The following is a 19,221-nucleotide window of genomic DNA, read 5'->3' as shown; positions in this document are numbered from 1 at the left end:
ATAAGAGTTGGAGGGTTGCATGTTCTGTCTCTTAGGTAAGAGATGGAGTGAAAAGTACAATGGAGCCCGTGAATAACTAAAAGATGAGATGGTTAAGAGACGGATAAGAGACCGCTTTGCTGATCGCGGCAATATCTATTTCGTTGCCAAATTGCTAAATTTTCCACTACCGACAGATACTATATCAAAATTTCTTATTAACCACACCTCGACTTGATTGATACTTTAATGGAGTACATTATTAAACTGCAATGTGTCATAAAAAATCTACTCCTACTACTGATTAAAGTAAATGAATGATTGAGAGATCCAATAAACATATCTATCTATATATTATTCACCCCTAAACTCTATCTTCCACAAGTAACCCTCTCATCAGTTTATTGCAGAATTTGTGGAAGAGCAATGGCAATCAAGGTCCACGGATCCCCTGTTTCCCCCGCAGCAAAAAGAGTTCTTCTCAGCTTAGCAGAGAAACAACTCGATTACGAATTCGTGCTGGTCGATTTAGCCACCGGCCAGCAAAAGAAACAGCCCTTCCTCTCTCTCAACGTAATCCCTCTTTCTCTCTCTAGACCTCTCTCTCTATAGATCTCTTCTTCAGTCTGATCACAATTGTTTTTTTCGTTTCAGCCATTCGGTCAGGTACCCGGCTTCGAAGACGGCGATCTCAAACTCTTCGGTAAAATAATGGAAGATTCTAGATGAATTCAGTTTTTTTTTAAATCTAATTTTTTTTATCAACTCCAGAATCTCGGGCGATTACGAGATACATCGCGCACGCGTACGCGGACAAGGGGACGCCGCTGATCTCTGAGGATCCGAAGAAGATGGCGATCATCGGAGTTTGGATGGAGGTGGAGTCGCAGAGATTCGACGCGGCGGGGCAGAAGCTGAGCTTCGAGATTCTGGTGAAGCCGATGAAGGGGCTGACGACCGACGACGCCGCCGTGGAGCAGCTGCAGGGGCAGTTGGCTGCGGTTCTCGACGTCTACGAGGCTCGATTGGGGAAGTCCAAGTATTTGGGCGGCGAAGAGTTCTCGTTGGCGGATCTGCACCACGTTCCGATCATCGCTAATTTGATGAAGACGAAGGTGAAAGCGGTGTTCGACGCGCGGCCCGCCGTCTCGGCCTGGGCTGCCGCGCTCCTGGCCCGCCCCGCTTGGCTCAAAATTAACGCGGCTTAGGCGATCTTAATTATCTTTGTTTATGGAATTTCGCATTAGCTGCTTTGTATTTGCCATTTGCTGAATAAATACTCCGTATGCAATTTCGTATTTTGGCTATATCAATGATTCAATACGAAATTTCGAATTTTGAAATTCGCAATTTTAGTAACTCTAGTGGATGTATTTGCATATTATAATCATTGATTCAAACATCTACAATAGTTATTAAGATAATTGCAACATCATGTTTATTGCGTACTCAAAATGTTATTGAGAAGATCGTTGTAACTAATAGTGTATTGACAAAAAGTTATATGTACCTCATTCAGTCCATAAACAATGTGCAACAACTGCATATTAGATGCTCAAAAAAGTCAATATTTTATTAAAATATACTCCTAAAGATTAAAATTAAAATCAACTACGTGTCCTTATTAGTGATTCTAACTATTTAAATGTTACTCCCTCCATTTCAATTTACTCAAGTCGTATTCTTTTCTAGATTGTCCTAAATTACTTGAGTCAGTTCTATTTTTGGCTAAAAACAAAATATCCAATCTCACCTACTTTATTCTTTCTTTTACTTTAGTCTCTATTCTCACTTACTTTATTCTCTCATCTACTTTATTTAACTCACCAAACACAACTTTTTTAAATCTCGTGCCGAAAAGAAACGCCTCAAGTAACGTGGGACGGAGGGAGTATTAGTATATACACAAATTTTATGCATTAAAAATCACATCACTATATACACATTTTTTCTCCTAACAAACCTAAAGTTCGTATCTAAAAGCATACACTTTTACTAAAGGTGTAATTGCCTGATTAATATATCTAATATGGGGTTTTCTTGTTAACCACATGGTTCACAACTTTTATTCTTTTAACAACCCTCTGAAATAGGTGAGTAAATTTCCATAACCCATACGAGATTTCCACATTTTAGGATTCATTATTATCAGTAATATGTTTTATAATATTGCTATGTAACTTAAAATACATATGCACAAAACAAAGTGCAATATGTTATAGGAAAAGTAGATGAATGTGCTTTTAAAGTTCAATTATACCCTTCAGTGGTTAGGCGTAGTTTAGTTTAAAAGATTTAATCGTGTAATTGGAAGCTACTAGCATCTAATGGAGGTTACTATATACAACACCTTTATTGAGAGTCCAAAATTAAAATATTCATATCCAAACAAACCCAATAACTCACCTACCACGTATCCACCTACCCAATTACTTTAATATCGATTCGCTCAACAAATATAACCACCACCGACGAAGCTGTTAAATTTCCCAATTCCAGCTGAAAATTCAACTTATTAAAAAATTGGATGCCATGTGAACTTATGTCTGTATATATGACGTATGCACACATGTAATTTTCGTGCTCATATAATATTGGTCAATACAAATTGAAAGTCCATACTTCCAATTTAATAAACCACAACAGATTGGTATATAAATAGTTGAACCATGCATAACATTTCCAATAAGGCAACAACTAACATTCCCTGAGTTTATTTCCAAATTAATCTTCTTCTTCTACTACTTCAATGTCGACGATCAAAGTCCACGGCAACTTCTTCTCAACTGCAACATTGAGAGTTCTTGCTTCCCTTAACGAGAAATCGCTCGACTATGAGTTTGTCCCAGTCGAGTTGAGCTCCGGCGAGCACAAGAAGGATCCCTTTCTTTCTCTCAATGTAAGCCCATTTTCTTCATAGAGTATTGTGCACACAATATGAAATTTTCTAATTACATAGATCTCTCTGTTTTTGGTCCATGCAGCCGTTCGGTGGCCTTTGAAGATGGAGACCTCAACCTATTCGGTAAACTCTCTCTTTGGATTAATCACACTATTATTAGCCCCGTTTAATATAAATAAGATGTACTACTAAGTGTACATACTATTGATTTAGTCTGCTAGTGTAATAAAAGGCCACCATACTAAAGTAAGTGTCCTACCAAATGACTGTTAGTGGAATGTGAGATTCACTTTTTTATATTGATTTTATAATAAAATATGAGTAAAGTGAGTTAGTGGAATGTAGAACCATACTTATCATTTATGGTAAAAATAAAGTGAGACAATTATTGTGGGACGGGCCGAAATGGAAAAGAGTGACAATTATTGTGCGGCGGAGGGAGTATTATCTTATAAATTTTAGAATATTTTATATTTAGATGGGCATGAGAGGAGCCTAGGCTGGCTGAGGGGAACTGGACATGAGCAAGGTTTGAGATATCCCAGAATAATTAAAGTACTTTTATCCTCGTTCCTATAATTTTGTACGGGATATGAATCAGGAGACATTAGCTTAAGAATTCTCAAAAGGTTTGAGATATCACAAAATTCCAATCAATCTTAATTTGCTTTTCTTGAATCTGAATCGATTTAAACATTCTGTAATAACTTGTAATAACTTGCAATGCAGAATCAATACATATCACATACCTACACATAGGGATGTCAAGGCCCAAATAACCCGATAAAAATACAGGGTTAGGGTTGTAATTTCGCAGCCCGAATTTAAAATCGGGCCATTCGGGCTGACCCGTTCGGGTTGTCGGGTTAGGCGGGCTGCCCGTTCGGGTTACGGGTCGGCCCGTCGGGTTGAAGGCTTCTGCACAGCGAGCAGTTTTTGTAACGGTCATAACTTTCTCTACAAAGCTCCGATTGAAGCGTGCAATATATCCACGCGAAGCTCTTTCGAAAACGAAGAGAATGATATGTGATGATTTAGCGAATTTTTGATGGGAATAAATGCAAGTAATAAATGAAGATCACAACACTGAAAATTACGTGGTTCGATTTACTGAGGTAAATCTACGTCCACGGGAAGAATAGAGGGCAAATTTGTATTGCTTGATCTAGCTTACAGATTACAATACTGATTTGCTATATGAGATTCAGGATCTAGAGAACTTAACCCTGGTCTATCTGATCTAAGTTCTATTTATACATTCGAACTAAGATCGTGGTTTGCAGCCCTGGTAGGGGGGTTGATAACTGCTTAATACCACTAAATAGATCGTGGGTGTAATGGAGGTCGTGGAGATCCTGCATGGGTCCACTATCTCCTTGTTCGGTCGAATACTGAGACCGAACTGCTGAACTTTGCCGATCAGCTTTTGCCGATCTGAGAGTTGAGCTCGATTGGTCGGCTTTTACCGAGCTATAGGCTGTGACCGAACTCTTTGGTTGTGCCGAACTGATACTCTTTCTTGGGTTTTGGGCTGATGGGCCGTCACTGCTATTGGGCTCGCAATTATTGTTTAGTTGTTTAGTTCGTATCCCATCAATATGTATTAGAGGTTTATTAGACTTCAAAATCGCGAGAAACATTGACTCAAACAAGGCTGTTGCACATCCACGTATTTTGTGTACATTTTCTAATCAATTTTCTATCATTTCTCAACAAACATGTAAACATACCAAAATATAGAAATATAATCAAAATCATCCAAGACAACCCTCTAAAACCATGCAAAATCCAAATACGTCAACCGACTATATAAGATCACGAAAAAATTCACCATGTGGTTCATGGATTCATAAATACTCGTATATAAAAGCTTTCTTTTAGTATATTTCCAATATAATAGTGCAAAGTGTTTTGACGCCGCTTCGTTATTGAATTATGCGTACTTTGATGATTCTTAAAACAAAGATAAATTATTATTTGACTTATTTACAGCTGGAATAAATTAAATTTGACCAATCATAATTCAAGAAAACTTAGAGTTACTCCAATTAGCTAGCATCTTGATAATTCACTCTTTAACAATTCAAAATATTTTTGTTACATCTACGATGCACCTCTCACGTTATGAAAATTTTATTTAATTTTCTACGAATTGATTTATGTTTGAATTTTGAAACAAAGTGTTTATTTATGTTTTAAATACATAAACCTAAACATACTATTGATAGATATTTTGTAAATAATTATGTAATGAATAAGTTATTTAAATTTAAATAACTTAATCTTTTTTTAAATATTAAATAAAATTAAAAATATGTATTTCATTGTTGAATGATTAATTAAAAATACGTATATAATTAAAGAAAATTTAAAATACGTATTATTTTTTGAAAATATTAAAAGAATTAAAAATACGCATTGGCCCGAATAACCCGATGGGTTAGCCCGAAACCCGAAGGGTTAGGGTTAGGGTCGAACTTTTATAACCCGAAAAAATCATAACCCGAATAGCCCGTACCCGAATGGCCCGACAACCCGAACGGGTTGGCCCGATTGACATCCCTACCTACACATACATGGGACTAAATTGATATGCAAGGAAGATGGTAGTGGGTTTTGTTTGGCCGTATTGAAACCCCTTCTTGTCTCACATCGGCAAATTGGTGATCCCGACTCGGCTCGTTAACCTCTCGCTAAGAGCATCCACAACGGTGGACGGACGGCGTCCGTCCGTCCATGCCGCTGGCAAGGACGAGCTCCGCCGCCGCTGCGCTCTTGCCGCTGGCACGGACGTGCTCTTAGCTAAGAGCACGTCCGTGCCAATGGCAAGAGCACGAGGCGTCGACGTGGCATGCTCTGATTGGCCCGTTGATTTATCGTTTTTTTATTAAAAAATCGAAAAAATCTGAAAAATTCAAAATTAATAAAAAAAATATTTTCCCACTTCCTAATAAAATATATCCATTTTTTCCACACTTTTAATTTATTTTTTTTCATTATTTTTACCCCAAAATTCATACTTTCATCTATAAATAGTCTCATTTCAAACACAAAAAAATGACACTATACCAAACAACTCTCTCAATCTCAAATTTTAGGATTTTAATTATGTAATTTTTAATTTTTAGAAGTCTAATTATGTAATTTTTAATTTTTAGTATTTTAATTATGTAATTTTTAATTTTTAGGATTTTAATTATGTCGTTTTTATTTTATTTGTCATTTGTAATATTATTTAGGTTTTTTTAATGAATTTTAATATTATGGAAATGTTTTTGTTTAATTGAATTTTAAATTGAATTGTGCTCGTCGTTGCGGAAAAGTACAGCTGTGGGTGTTGTGCTCTTACCAGAGAGCAGGCAGAAAAAGTGGGTCTGGGCCACAACCGTGCTCGCTGGCAAGAGCACGGTTGTGGATGCTCTAACCACCTAACATTAGGCGTTACATTCCCAACCGTTTCCTAACTGCCTCCTTCAGACATATGTCCACAAGAAGAAGAAAAACAGAGAAAGAAAAGGGACTATATTATATATATATATACCAAAAATTAAAACAAGAATTGCGCATCCAGGGAATCGAACCCTGGTCAGTACCGTGGGAGGGTACTATGATACCACTACACCAGATGCGCTTTGTTGTAAGCATCATGCTATATACATATGATATAAATTTTTAGTTCATCGGTATTAATGTTCCCTTTGGTTTATTACCAAAGGCAAATGGCCATAAAAAGGATCACAGTCACAAAAGCCTTGTTACTTGTCAGACTCCATATTTACCTTCTACAATTAAAGATTATTAGTTTTCATGATCATGTTGATGGAGTACGTACTAAACAAGCCCAACAGCAGTAAAGCCCAAGACAGAGTATCAGTTCGGCATGACTAAAGAGTATCAGTCCGGCGTGACTAAAGAGTTCAGTTCGGCACAACCAAAGAGTTCGGCCCCAGCCTACAGCTCGGTGGAAGCCAACTCATCAAGCTCTGCTCTCAGGTCGGCATCAAGCTCTACTCTCAGATCGGAAAAAGCTGCTCGGCAATAATTCAGCAGTTCGGTCTCAGTATTCGACCGAACTAGGAGATAGTGGACTCATGCAAGATTTCCACCTCCACTACACCGACGATCTATTTAGTGGTGTCAAGCAGTCATTAACTCATGCAGGATAGTGGACCCATGCAAGGTCGCCACGATCTCCACGACATCCACTACCTAATAAATGCTGCATGCCACGATCTTGGTTCACTGTATAAATAGAACCAAGGTCAGATAGATAAAGTTCTTCTTCTGTTAAATTCTAAAGAGCTCTCTAGAGAGAATATCATAAAGCAGGCCAGTGTTGTAAGCTGTAATTCGCAGATCAAGCAATACAAACCTGCCCCCATTTCTCCCCGTGGACGTAGATTTACCTCAGTAAATCGAACCACGTAAAATCTCTGTGTTGATATTCATTTATTTCCTGCATTTACAAACATCAAAAATTCGCCGCTTCATCACTGGCGCCGTCTGTGGGAAACAGAGAACCAAATTTGTGATAAAGCGAGTTTTTGATCCTCTTCTACCAAAAAAAAAAAAAAATGCATACCAGATCACATAACACCCGTGCCTCCGTCCGTGATAACCATGAGGAAGCTAATCCAGCAGCCCATAGGCCTGGAAAGCAGCCTCGTGAAAAATCTACTTCCAGTTCTCACGGAGAAGGAGCAAGCCGCTCAAAAGGTCCACACACCGAGTCTTCCCAGCAGCCTGATTTGAACGAGGCTGTCAAGCTGTTCTTGGCCGAGAAGCAGGAGGAGTTCTTAACCTTCCTGCAGAAGAGCCAACAGTCGGAGAAGACAACGGCGGATTCTCCCTCCTCATCCAGACATGAAAGTCACTACCGCAGTAGTGACGTGTCTTCCAGGAGAAAGAATCCTCAACCCCGACATGTTCCTCCTCGGTACCGGAACCACAGGAGAACTCCATCTCCTCCGTACCGAAGAGATGTCGGGTTCGCCATGTACGGAGCATTAAAGACTCCATTCTCGGACGACATCACCCGAACTCCTTTGCCGCGGAACTATCGGACACCGTCAATGACTTATGACGGGCTAGAGGATCCTCATGACTTCTTGGGACGCTATCAATATAATATGGCGAACCAGGGTCTCAATGAGGTCCACATGTGCAAGCTGTTCCCCGAGCTGCTCATCGGGAACGCCAGAAGGTGGTTCGACAGCCTTCCTCAAGGCAGCATCAGATCCTACCGAGATCTCATGGATGCTTTCCACAGGAGGTTCTTTCAGAAAGCGGAAGCCCGAATCACTTCGGCTCAGCTGCTTTCTATACGTCAAGGTCGCGACGAAAAGATCAGCGACTTCCTGACGAGATTCCATAAGGAATGCCTACAAGTAGATAATCTCAATGATCTACTTGTCATCTCGGCATTCCAAAATGGAATCCTGCCCGGAGCTCTCTACAGAAAGCTCGTGGAGTGCGGTCCGCAAACAGCTCAAGAAATGTGGGACATTGCGGACCAGTTTTCTCGTGCGGATGAGGCAGACCGTCGAAAACGGTCGTTAGACAGCTCATCCCAAGGAGACAAAAGGAAGCCCGATCAAAGCGACCAGGTGCTTCCTCGCCGAACTCCTTTTGAAAGAATTCAAAGGGCACCAGTACAAGGCAGATTGGGGCCACGTCTCAATCCTGAGAAGCCGCCCGCTCAGTTCGTACCATTAAACAAGTCAAGAGCGGAAATTTTCGAACTACATTCCGATATGTTCGAAAAACCAAAGCGGATGACGAAATCAGCCGCACGGCGACTTCAGGATCAATATTGCTCCTTCCATCAAACCCACGGTCACGATACCGAGGAGTGCCGAGATTTGGCTGCAGGTATTGATGTTCTTGTGAAAACAGGAACGTTAAAAAAATACCAAAGCAAGCAGCCGAAAAAGAACAAAAGGCAGAGAAGTGCGAACTGCAATCCTCAGGATCCGAAAAGGCATGAGGATCCCAAAGACGACGACGAGCCGCAATATGATGGAGTAATCCTGACTATTGATGCTCTCCCAGCCGGGAAGACTAAGTCGTCCCTAAAAGCAGAACGCAGAGGTTCCAATCAAGAGGAACCAACACATAAAAGGCTGAAGAAAGACGAAGTGATTACATTTTCAGATGCCGATCCCGTCCCAGCCATCTCTCCTCACCAAGACGCTATTGTCATTCAAGCCGGGGTGGCAAACAAACTGGTCCACAGAGTATTTGTGGATACAGGAGCGTCAGTCAGCATTCTTTTTAAAGAATGTTTCGATAAAATGGAAGTGGATCCAGCCCGGCTCAGTCCGGCTCCACTTCCTCTGAAAAGTTTCGCCCAGGAGGACACCCGCCCTGAAGGTATTATCAGCCTTCCGATCACGGTGGGAAAAGCGCCTACAAGCTCCAATACGATGATCGAGTTCTTTGTGGTGAAAGCTCGGTCTCCGTACAACATCATCCTGGGGAGGGACTGGCTCAACACAGTTCGGGCCGTTTGCTCTACTTATCACCTCACCATCAAGATCCCCACTAAAGGTGGGATAGCGGTCATCCGAGGTGATCAAAAAAGAGCAAAAGAATGTCTGCAGATTGCGCTTAAAAGTGCCGAGCAATCAGTTCGGCACCATCAAGCATAGCAATCACAGCAACCGGAGTCGGAGGCAAGCGAGATGACCGAAGTCACTTCAGAGCCGAACTCAATGACCGTTCAGTTATACGAAGATGATCCATCCAGAACGGTCAAGGTCGGCTTCGCAGGAACGCCTCTACTCCGGGAAAAGACCATTCAGCTCCTCAAGGAGTACAAAGATGTCTTTGCATGGTCTCCGTTGGACATGACCGGAGTGCCCCCCGAGGTAATCACTCATCGGTTAAATATTGATCCTTCAATCCGGCCAGTAAAACAGAAGCAAAGACTCTTTGCGGCAGAAAGAAGCCAAGTCATCCATGACGAAGTCCGCCAATTACTAAAAGCGGATGTACTATTCGAGGTGAAATATCCTTCTTGGGTGGCCAATCCTGTGATGATCAAGAAAAAAGGAGGAGGATGGCGGATGTGCATAGATTTTACCGATCTAAACAAGCACTGTCCAAAAGATTGCTATCCCCTTCCGAATATAGATAAAAAAGTAGAAGCTTTGATCGGCTTCGAAATTTTCTGTTTTCTTGATTTATACAAAGGATATCACCAAGTGTTGATGGATGAGAGTGACGCTCCGAAAACAGCTTTCATTACCGATTTCGGCATTTTCGCTTATAAAAAGATGCCATTCGGTTTAAAGAATGCCGGAGCCACTTATCAAAGGATGGTAGACAAGCTTTTTCGGCACCTAATCGGGAAACAGGTTGAAGTGTATGTCGACGACATAGTTGTCAAAAGCAAAAGCACTTCGGAGTACGAAGACAACCTCAAATCCACTCTCGACGTGCTCCGAAAAGCCAACCTCAAACTCAACCCCCAAAAATGTACCTTTTTGGTAGATTCGGGAAAGTTTCTGGGTTGTTGGGTTTCGAAGGACGGACTCAAGGCAAACCCCTCCAAAGTTCAAGTCGTTCAGAACATGGCAATGCCGAAGTCCATACATGACGTGCAAAGGCTAACCGGATGTCTAGCCGCACTGAATCGATTCTTTTCCCAAGCAGCCGAAAAGCAACTGCCGTTCTTCAAGGTGTTGAAAAAAGCACCAAAGTTCGAGTGGGGAACCGAGCAGAAAAAGGCCTTTGACGAGCTCAAAAGTTATCTAGCCGAGCTTCCTATTCTCTCTGCTCCAACCGAAGCCGAAGTAATATTCTTATACTTAGCGGCATCGGATCAAACCATCAGCGCGGTGCTTATACGAGAAGAAGGCCTAAAGCAGTTTCCCATCTACTTTACAAGCCGAGCATTAAGAGGTCCAGAAACAAGGTATCAACCTCTGGAAAAAATTGCTCTGGCGTTAGTAAATGCAGCAAGGAGACTGCGGCCATACTTCTATGCTCACAAGGTATGCGTCTTAACCGATCTGCCTCTTCGGCAAGTTTTGACCAAGCCAGAAGCATCAGGCAGAATCGCCAAATGGGCCATAGAGCTGGGAGAACACTCAATCGAGTACCTACCTCGGAAAGCCATCAAGGGACAAGCCTTGGCAGACTTTCTTGCAGAAGCCAAGTTCGATCAAGCAATCCCTGTTGTTGCCGAACAGAAGAATTCTGCCAATGCCGAACTAGCACAGCCTTTGGAATCCGAAGTAGAGCCTCCGGACTGCTGGAGCGGATTCGTAGATGGAGCTTCGAATAAAACGGGAAGTGGAGCTGGTATTCTGCTTATCGCTCCCGATGGACACGAGGTAACCTATTCACTTCGTTTCCTATTCCCCACTACTAATAATGAAGCCGAGTACGAAGCCCTCCTTGCCGGACTCCAGTTAGCGCAAAGTCTGCTCGTCAAATCTCTCAAAGTCCATTGTGATTCACAAGTCATAGTAAATCACATGTTGGGTACAAGTGAAGCCCGTGACGAGAGAATGAAGAAGTATTTGGACAAAGCGCAAAGCATCAGCCGAAGTTTCTCCTATTTTCGGATAATCCGCGTTCCCAGAGCGGAAAATAGCCGAGCAGATACCTTAAGCAAGTTGGCCTCAGATCCAAGCTCAAAGGCGGAAGAATTAATGCATCGAAGCATTGATGAAGCCGAGGTACATTCAGTATCCAGCTCGCCGAACTGGATGACGCCGATCTTGCAGTATCTGGATCAAGGGCAATTGCCCGAGGACAAGAGAGAAGCTCGGAAGATCACGTGCCGAGCACTTCGGTACGAACTTCATGAAGGAGTCCTCTTTAGAAAGTCTTACCTCCAGCCGTTATTGCGGTGCGTAGGACCAGAAGAGACGGACTACATCCTCAGAGAAGTTCATGAAGGATCGTGCGGTAGCCACATCGGAGCTAGAGCTTTAGCTAAAAAAGTTCTAAGATGGGGATATTATTGGCCAACCTTGGTACAAGAAGCAGTGCAGCTCGTCAAGACATGCCCGAAGTGCCAAATCCATGCAAATATCCCAAGGATGCCGCAGACCGATCTATCCACTATGCAAAGCCCTTGGCCTTTCATGCAATGGGGCATAGACATAGTGGGACCACTTCCTCAAGCTCCTCGGCAAATGAAATTCCTAATCGTTGCCGTGGACTACTTTACGAAGTGGGTGGAAGCTGAACCATTAGCTACGATAACGAGCTCGAAGGCATTGGATTTCGTCTGGAAGAACATAGTGTGCCGATTCGGCATACCCCACATCCTCATCTCGGATAACGGGACTCAGTTCACCGACAAGACGTTCAGGAATTGGTGCCAAGAGCTGAATATTCAACAGCGGTTCACTTCGGTCTCTCATCCACAAGCAAACGGACAAACGGAGATAACAAATCGTATCCTGGTGAAAGGGTTAAAAGCTCGGTTAGAACAAGCCAAAGGACAATGGGTAGAAAATCTCCCTCAAGTCCTATGGTCCTACCGAACTACACCCACAACCTCCAATGGTGAAACTCCGTACAGTCTGGTGTACGGCACTGAAGCCGTAATTCCGGTGGAGATCGGCGTACCCAGTCCCCGAACTCTAAATTTCTCCTCAGAAATGAACGACGACGGACTGAGAGCCGAGCTAGATCTTGCCGAAGAAAGAAGAGAATTGGCATGCATAAAAGCAGCCAAGTACAAGGAGCAAGTAGCCCGGTATTACAACCAAAGGGTGAAGAAGCTGCAATTTCAAGTGGGAGATCTCGTCCTGAGAAACAACGAAGTAAGCCGAGCAGAAAAGCTGGGCAAGCTCGAACCCACATGGGAAGGTCCGTATCGGGTATCAGAAGTCCTCGGCAAAGGGTCTTACAAATTGGCTCACATGTCAGGAGAACAGGTACCCCGAACATGGCACATTTCCAACCTCAAAAAGTTCCATTTGTAAGAGACAGTCCGGTCAGTCAATCTTGAGTCCTGTTTGCTCAATGTGCTTTATTTGGTTTACTTGGTCTTTATTTGTCTCTGTGCGTTTTGTTTGTGTGTTTTGTCTGTCTCTGTGCGTGTCGTCTCTTACAAATGTTACTGAGGTATCTTGTTCTTCGAAGGCTGATCCCCTTCTTAGAACATATACAAGCTAAACAATTGTGAGTCAAAGCTTCTACAGAAGATACAAGACCACAATTCAGCTTAAACAAGCAGTTCGTCTGAAACGAGCTGCAACAAGCCCACGATTGTGCGTCAAAGCTTCTAAAGAGGATACAAGACCACAATTCAGCTTAAACAAGCAGTTCGTCTGAAACGAGCTGCAACAAGCCCACGATTGTGCGTCAAAGCTTCTAAAGAGGATACAAGACCACAATTCAGCTTAAACAAGCAGTTCGTCTGAAACGAGCTGCAACAAGCCCACGATTGTGCGTCAAAGCTTCTAAAGAGGATACAAGACCACAATTCAGCTTAAACAAGCAGTTCGTCTGAAACGAGCTGCAACAAGCCCACGATTGTGCGTCAAAGCTTCTAAAGAGGATACAAGACCACAATTCAGCTTAAACAAGCACTTCGTCTGAAACGAACTGCAACAAAAGTCCAATTCTCGCGATAAAACTTGCCTGAATTAGGACTAGGGAAAGTCCGATCCACGCGATAAAACTCGCCGAATTAGGACAAGGGAAAGTCCGATCCCCAAATTAGGACAAGGGAAAGTCCGATCCCCAAATTAGGACAACGGAAAGTCTGATCCGAGCGATAAAACTCGCCAAATTAGGACACAAACCAAGTCCGGTCAAAGAAGAGTTCACTTCATGAGACCGTGGACAAACATCAACTTACCCCATACTTTTATCCAGAATGCCGAAGTGATTCACTTCGCTTTTCGGGGGGGGTAGTGATGGAGTACGTACTAAACAAGCCCAACAGCAGTAAAGCCCAAGACAGAGTATCAGTTCGGCATGACTAAAGAGTATCAGTCCGGCGTGACTAAAGAGTTCAGTTCGGCACAACCAAAGAGTTCGGCCCCAGCCTACAGCTCGGTGGAAGCCAACTCATCAAGCTCTGCTCTCAGGTCGGCATCAAGCTCTACTCTCAGATCGGAAAAAGCTGCTCGGCAATAATTCAGCAGTTCGGTCTCAGTATTCGACCGAACTAGGAGATAGTGGACTCATGCAAGATTTCCACCTCCACTACACCGACGATCTATTTAGTGGTGTCAAGCAGTCATTAACTCATGCAGGATAGTGGACCCATGCAAGGTCGCCACGATCTCCACGACATCCACTACCTAATAAATGCTGCATGCCACGATCTTGGTTCACTGTATAAATAGAACCAAGGTCAGATAGATAAAGTTCTTCTTCTGTTAAATTCTAAAGAGCTCTCTAGAGAGAATATCATAAAGCAGGCCAGTGTTGTAAGCTGTAATTCGCAGATCAAGCAATACAAACCTGCCCCCATTTCTCCCCGTGGACGTAGATTTACCTCAGTAAATCGAACCACGTAAAATCTCTGTGTTGATATTCATTTATTTCCTGCATTTACAAACATCAAAAATTCGCCGCTTCATCACATGTGTTGAAATATACCAAGAAATAAGAAAAAATAGACTTGCTTAACAAATACCCTGCTGCCTTATGTTACAAATCTCAACCATTTCTCTCCAAATCCAGGAAAAAGAAACATAAAATGAAATCACAAATGACTTACTATTAAATTAGTATACAAGTGTAGAGTAGCATCTAATTCGACTTTTCATTTTATCACTCTTAGAGCACACCCACTACTGAAATTAGTCTCAATATTCGGATGGGTTCAAATGTCTTCAATTTATTCTTTCATTTTTTATCCCAGCGTGAAAGAAAGAGAGAATATGCTGTCTTTTACATTTGATAGCAAAAAAGAGCATTAATCTTTGGATATTTTATTTTGATGCCATATCTATTCCCATCAAATTGAGCTGTCGCACAACTCACAAGCATCTAATTCCAAGTGATAACATTAATGAAATTTTAATATTTTTGGGATGGTAAATTGAAATTTTATATAGTCAATTAGTCGATATTTTTAATTACACATGACAAAAGTTTTGTATAAGTTGTCATTAATTGAATTAAATACTATTTGGGTCTACTATGACGTGACCTTTTAATTTACATATATTTGTTCATCAATTAAAAAAATACTATCCGGATGACAATAAAGTAAGTACCCTTCTTGTATTCACTATTGCATACCGATGATTAATTAACTTTGGAATTTATCTTTGGCACTGCTTATCCCACCAAGAGACAAGTGGAATATAACTATATAATCAACTCACAATAAGCCCATCACAATTTAGCATAAGAATCTGCACTATTCCAGTCACATAAATAGCCACATATACATTATTCTCTTACCAAAAAATCTCCTATAAATTTGCTCTTTGAATGCAAATAGAGCTTCCCAATCATTGTTTGTAAGTCGTCCGATATATCGCGATATATCGCGATATATCGCCTGTATCGGTAGGCCAAGGGTCGATACACACCCAGATTCACTCTAGATTGGGCCAGGTGGACAGGTAGGTGTCTATTCAGCCCATTAGGGTTTCTTTATAAAAACCCCCACTTCAGCCCATTAGGGTTTCTTTATAAAAAACCCCACACCCCCTCCCCACGTCCTCCTCCTCCCAGAACTGACGCCGCCCCTCCACGCTGTGTTTTTTCCTGTTGTAATTTGAAGTATATATTGCATATTTTACATGTGTAAAAGGGCAAGTCGCCCGATATATCGATATATATCGGTCTTGAGGGACCTGGACGACTTGTCTGGTGAGTCGCCCGACTTACTATCGATATATCGACTAAGTCGCCCGATATATCGGCTGAGTCGATATATCGGTCCTCTGGCGACGCGGTTCGATTCACCGACTTAAAAACATTGCTTCCAATACCTTAGGCTGCCAGTGTTGAGTTTTAGAAGTTGAGCTAGGATGAAGGCTCAAAACTCGAGTGGGAAAAGCTCAAACTTTCAAGAATCGGGGCGACGTCGTTGGTGGGAGAAATTCAGACCCGACGATGGCGGTCGTCAGATGAATTCTATATCTAGGGAGATTGAGAGACGAAACAAACGACGTGGCATTGAAGATCCTATTAGAACCATAATGTTCTTGAGTTCTTGGAGCCATACTTAAACCAAACTTTATTCCTTAATCCTTATGGTTTTATCACGTTTGTGATAATTAATATACTACTACTTACTACTACTATATTGTCTATTTCGTGCCTTTTCGAGAAGCGAACTCATGAGTTGTTGCAAATTAAAAAATCAAAGCTGAGATTATATTCCGAGAAGACGTAGTGTAGTATCACCTCTTGAATGGGAAAGGTTGGTAGTACTTGCAATATTTTGATTATAATTCGACTTAGCTTTCTCAATTACTACTCTACTACTATCATTTGAATTGGCATACTATAATTTTATAGAGCTACATTTTTAAAATCTAAAGTGAAGAAATGGTTGAAATTGTTTCATCATCTTGAACGTTTTAACCACTCAAAAGGTAGCTATATAATTCTGTGTCATTAAGGGAAGGGGACCGCACGTGGGATGGTGAAGTTTTGAAAGAAGAGAAATCATAATCAAAGGGGTTAGGTTAGGTATTGAAAGATTCAAGTGGTTTTGAGGGATCCAATTTGTCGAAAACCGCTCACAACTCAAACAAATCGTTACCTCACAATATTAGTAGTATTATTCTATGTCTAGAGATTTTATATTCGCACCGTCTGCCGCCAATCATAATTAATACCCATTTTCAACTTAATATTTGTTGGTAAGTTGGCAATTATTTTATTAAACTAATCAAGATTAGGACAATTCAACTATGGATTATTGTTGGGCATATGATGATTTGACTAAGTGCATAAGCATATTCAATTATTCATCCCTTTTCCAACATTTCCGATTCTAATCAACGGTTAGCTCACCAATACCACTACAACAGGTTAATTTATTTGTTAAATTCATTGATGTTGGTAATGTATATCTTGAAAGAGATTTTTGTTTTTAATAAAGAGAATAAAAAGAAAAAAAAATACTATACTACATATATATCAATCATCACTGACAACCAGATTTGGGAATCCTTTTCATTTTCATATTCATATGATCATCTTTGTCTTTATTATGCAATTAAAGATCAGAAACAGCTTGCAGTTCTACTTTAATTCGAATATTATATAGCTAAGACATATAGAAAAAGGGACAAAAGTAGCTCCACCAGTTTCTTTTTAAGTTTGTCTTTGATTTTTCTTTTATAATACACATTGCATGTATAATGCAATGTTAAATTGTACACGCAAATTCTAAACGTAGAGTTGCAAAATGTGATAAATAATTACACTGCAAAGTCGCTCACAATGACAAGATTAGCACTTTTATAAATAATGATACGCCGATTAGAATTAGTCAATAAAAGAACAATAATCCTTCTTAGGTAAACTGTAACACGAACAGCTGTGTTTATTTCATTTAATTAATTTATCAAAAACGTGTTTCCAACTACAAAAAACCTAGTCCACTTCGCGTAAAATAAAATATTGTTGAAATATATAGCTAATAGTAAATCATAAACGGACTTTATTTAGTTGTTTTCCACCAAAAGGAAAATTCGAATAATATTATCTAAAAAATGTTAAGACTTTTGTCTTTATGAATGTCTAATAATAGGAGTACGAATATGGAGAATATTATCGCATTTTTTAATGAGAAAATAATAAGCTAGTGGAGTGGCAATTTAGTAAATATGGAGAATATTAAAACCAAATTGGTAAGCTGGCAGGTACATAAAATGGGCTGGCAGCCCGCTTAGTTTGTATTTCTAAATTAAAGAAAGCATCGAAATGGCGAAAAATCACCTCTTCCGCCTCCTCATCGCCGCCGCGCTCCTCCTCAGCACCGCCGATGCCGGCACCGAATTCAGCTGGATTCCGGCGAGAACTCCGTCGACCTGCCAGGGATCGATAGCGGAGTGCATGGCGGAAGGCGGCGGCGAGTTCGAGATGGATTCGGAGTCCAACCGGCGCATATTAGCCACCACCAAGTACATCAGCTACGGTGCGCTGCAGGCGAACAACGTGCCGTGCTCTCGCCGCGGTGCTTCCTACTACAACTGCCGGCCTGGCGCCGAGGCCAACCCCTACACTCGATCGTGCTCCGCCGCCACACAGTGCCGGAGTTAGTTTTATTGTTTCGATTTTTGTTGTGTCTGTGTCTCCTCGCCTTGCGCTTGTTTTTTACATGTATGTTCATAAACAAAGGTAAAGAGTGATGTAATAATCGATTTTTCGCATTTGAAAGATCTCTCTGTATACTCTATGATTATCTCTGATTAATTTTTTGCGGTTTTCTTCTGCGTTCGTTTATGGTGTGCTTACTTTGATTGAATTATTGTGAACTACTGTTTGTTATATGTTTTATTTATTTTATTTTGGCCAGGTTGTGTTGATTTTTCGAATTGTAAATTTCGTGATGATATATAGAAATTCGAGCATAGAACAAGATTTCATTTGATAATTTGCATCGCGAAAACCAAGAGATTAAACGAAGAGAAAAACTCGACGTTCGGAAATTAATTTTAAAAGTACATTTCTTGAATTTGGACATGTATGTAGATCTAAAGATGGAAGCTGTGCAGATTACAGAAACTATTATTTAATGTTTGTTGGGAAGTACCAAAAGCGATCTTAAACACAATGAATGTTCCATCCCACCAAAGTCTTCTGCAACCAATATTATTGTAATAAAAGATGAAACATGAATGAATTGGTGTTTCCAAATCAAAATTCCGTGTTTATAATTTTAGGGTTAAGCTTGATAATTTTTCTTTTTTCTCTTGATAATCAATTTCTTTATAAACAAGATCAAATTTGAGTAAGAAGTAGTACTATCTTTTCTCTTTGGGTTGATTTAGCTATATTATTATTGCAATAAATCCATTAGTGTAACTTAGATATCAAGTAACACAAGTTTTTATGATCCCATTTCAATGATTATATTGTGAAATAGATAAAATCTCACATTCATTGAACCTTGTTCTTCAGTCTGACCTACTGGGATTAATTATGCCGCTGGTTTGGTCAGAGAAGAAAAAACAATTAAACTAATAAAAAAACAAGATTTAGAGGAAGATCAAGTCAAATAGATGCAAAAAGTGAAGAAAAACAGTTAATATCATGTCGGTAGAAGAAAGCATTATAGCCGTATTTCCGAAAATAGATGTGTTGAAAAAACTAAATGAACTCTTTAAATAGCATCTCTATTTATACTATGCTAGGAATGATCTAGCATCTTAATTTAACCTAAAGGA

General features: G+C 40.7%; 2 protein-coding genes and 1 non-coding gene across 3 annotated transcripts; 2 read left to right on the top strand and 1 right to left on the bottom strand.

Annotated features, from left to right (window-relative positions):
* Positions 1-267: 267 nt before the first annotated feature.
* Positions 268-1,322, top strand: LOC121742131 (glutathione S-transferase PARB-like). Its single transcript, XM_042135168.1, has 3 exons — positions 268-552; positions 634-682; positions 751-1,322. The coding sequence occupies exons 1-3, from the start codon at positions 406-408 to the stop codon at positions 1,185-1,187; spliced, it is 633 nt and encodes a 210-aa protein (XP_041991102.1). The 5' UTR covers positions 268-405; the 3' UTR covers positions 1,188-1,322.
* A 5,119-nt stretch (positions 1,323-6,441) lies between these two features.
* Positions 6,442-6,512, bottom strand: TRNAG-CCC. Its single transcript has one exon. It is a non-coding gene; the product is annotated as a tRNA-Gly (tRNA).
* An 11,243-nt stretch (positions 6,513-17,755) lies between these two features.
* Positions 17,756-18,094, top strand: LOC121810328 (rapid alkalinization factor-like). Its single transcript, XM_042211123.1, has one exon. The coding sequence runs from the start codon at positions 17,756-17,758 to the stop codon at positions 18,092-18,094; it is 339 nt and encodes a 112-aa protein (XP_042067057.1).
* The last annotated feature ends 1,127 nt before the right edge of the window (positions 18,095-19,221 follow it).

This window comes from Salvia splendens, chromosome 7, assembly GCF_004379255.2.
Source record: "Salvia splendens isolate huo1 chromosome 7, SspV2, whole genome shotgun sequence".
In the NCBI taxonomy this organism is placed as follows: Eukaryota; Viridiplantae; Streptophyta; class Magnoliopsida; order Lamiales; family Lamiaceae; genus Salvia; species Salvia splendens.
The sequence above is the reverse complement of the archived record's forward strand: the minus strand, read 5'-3'. Positions and strand labels throughout refer to the sequence as shown.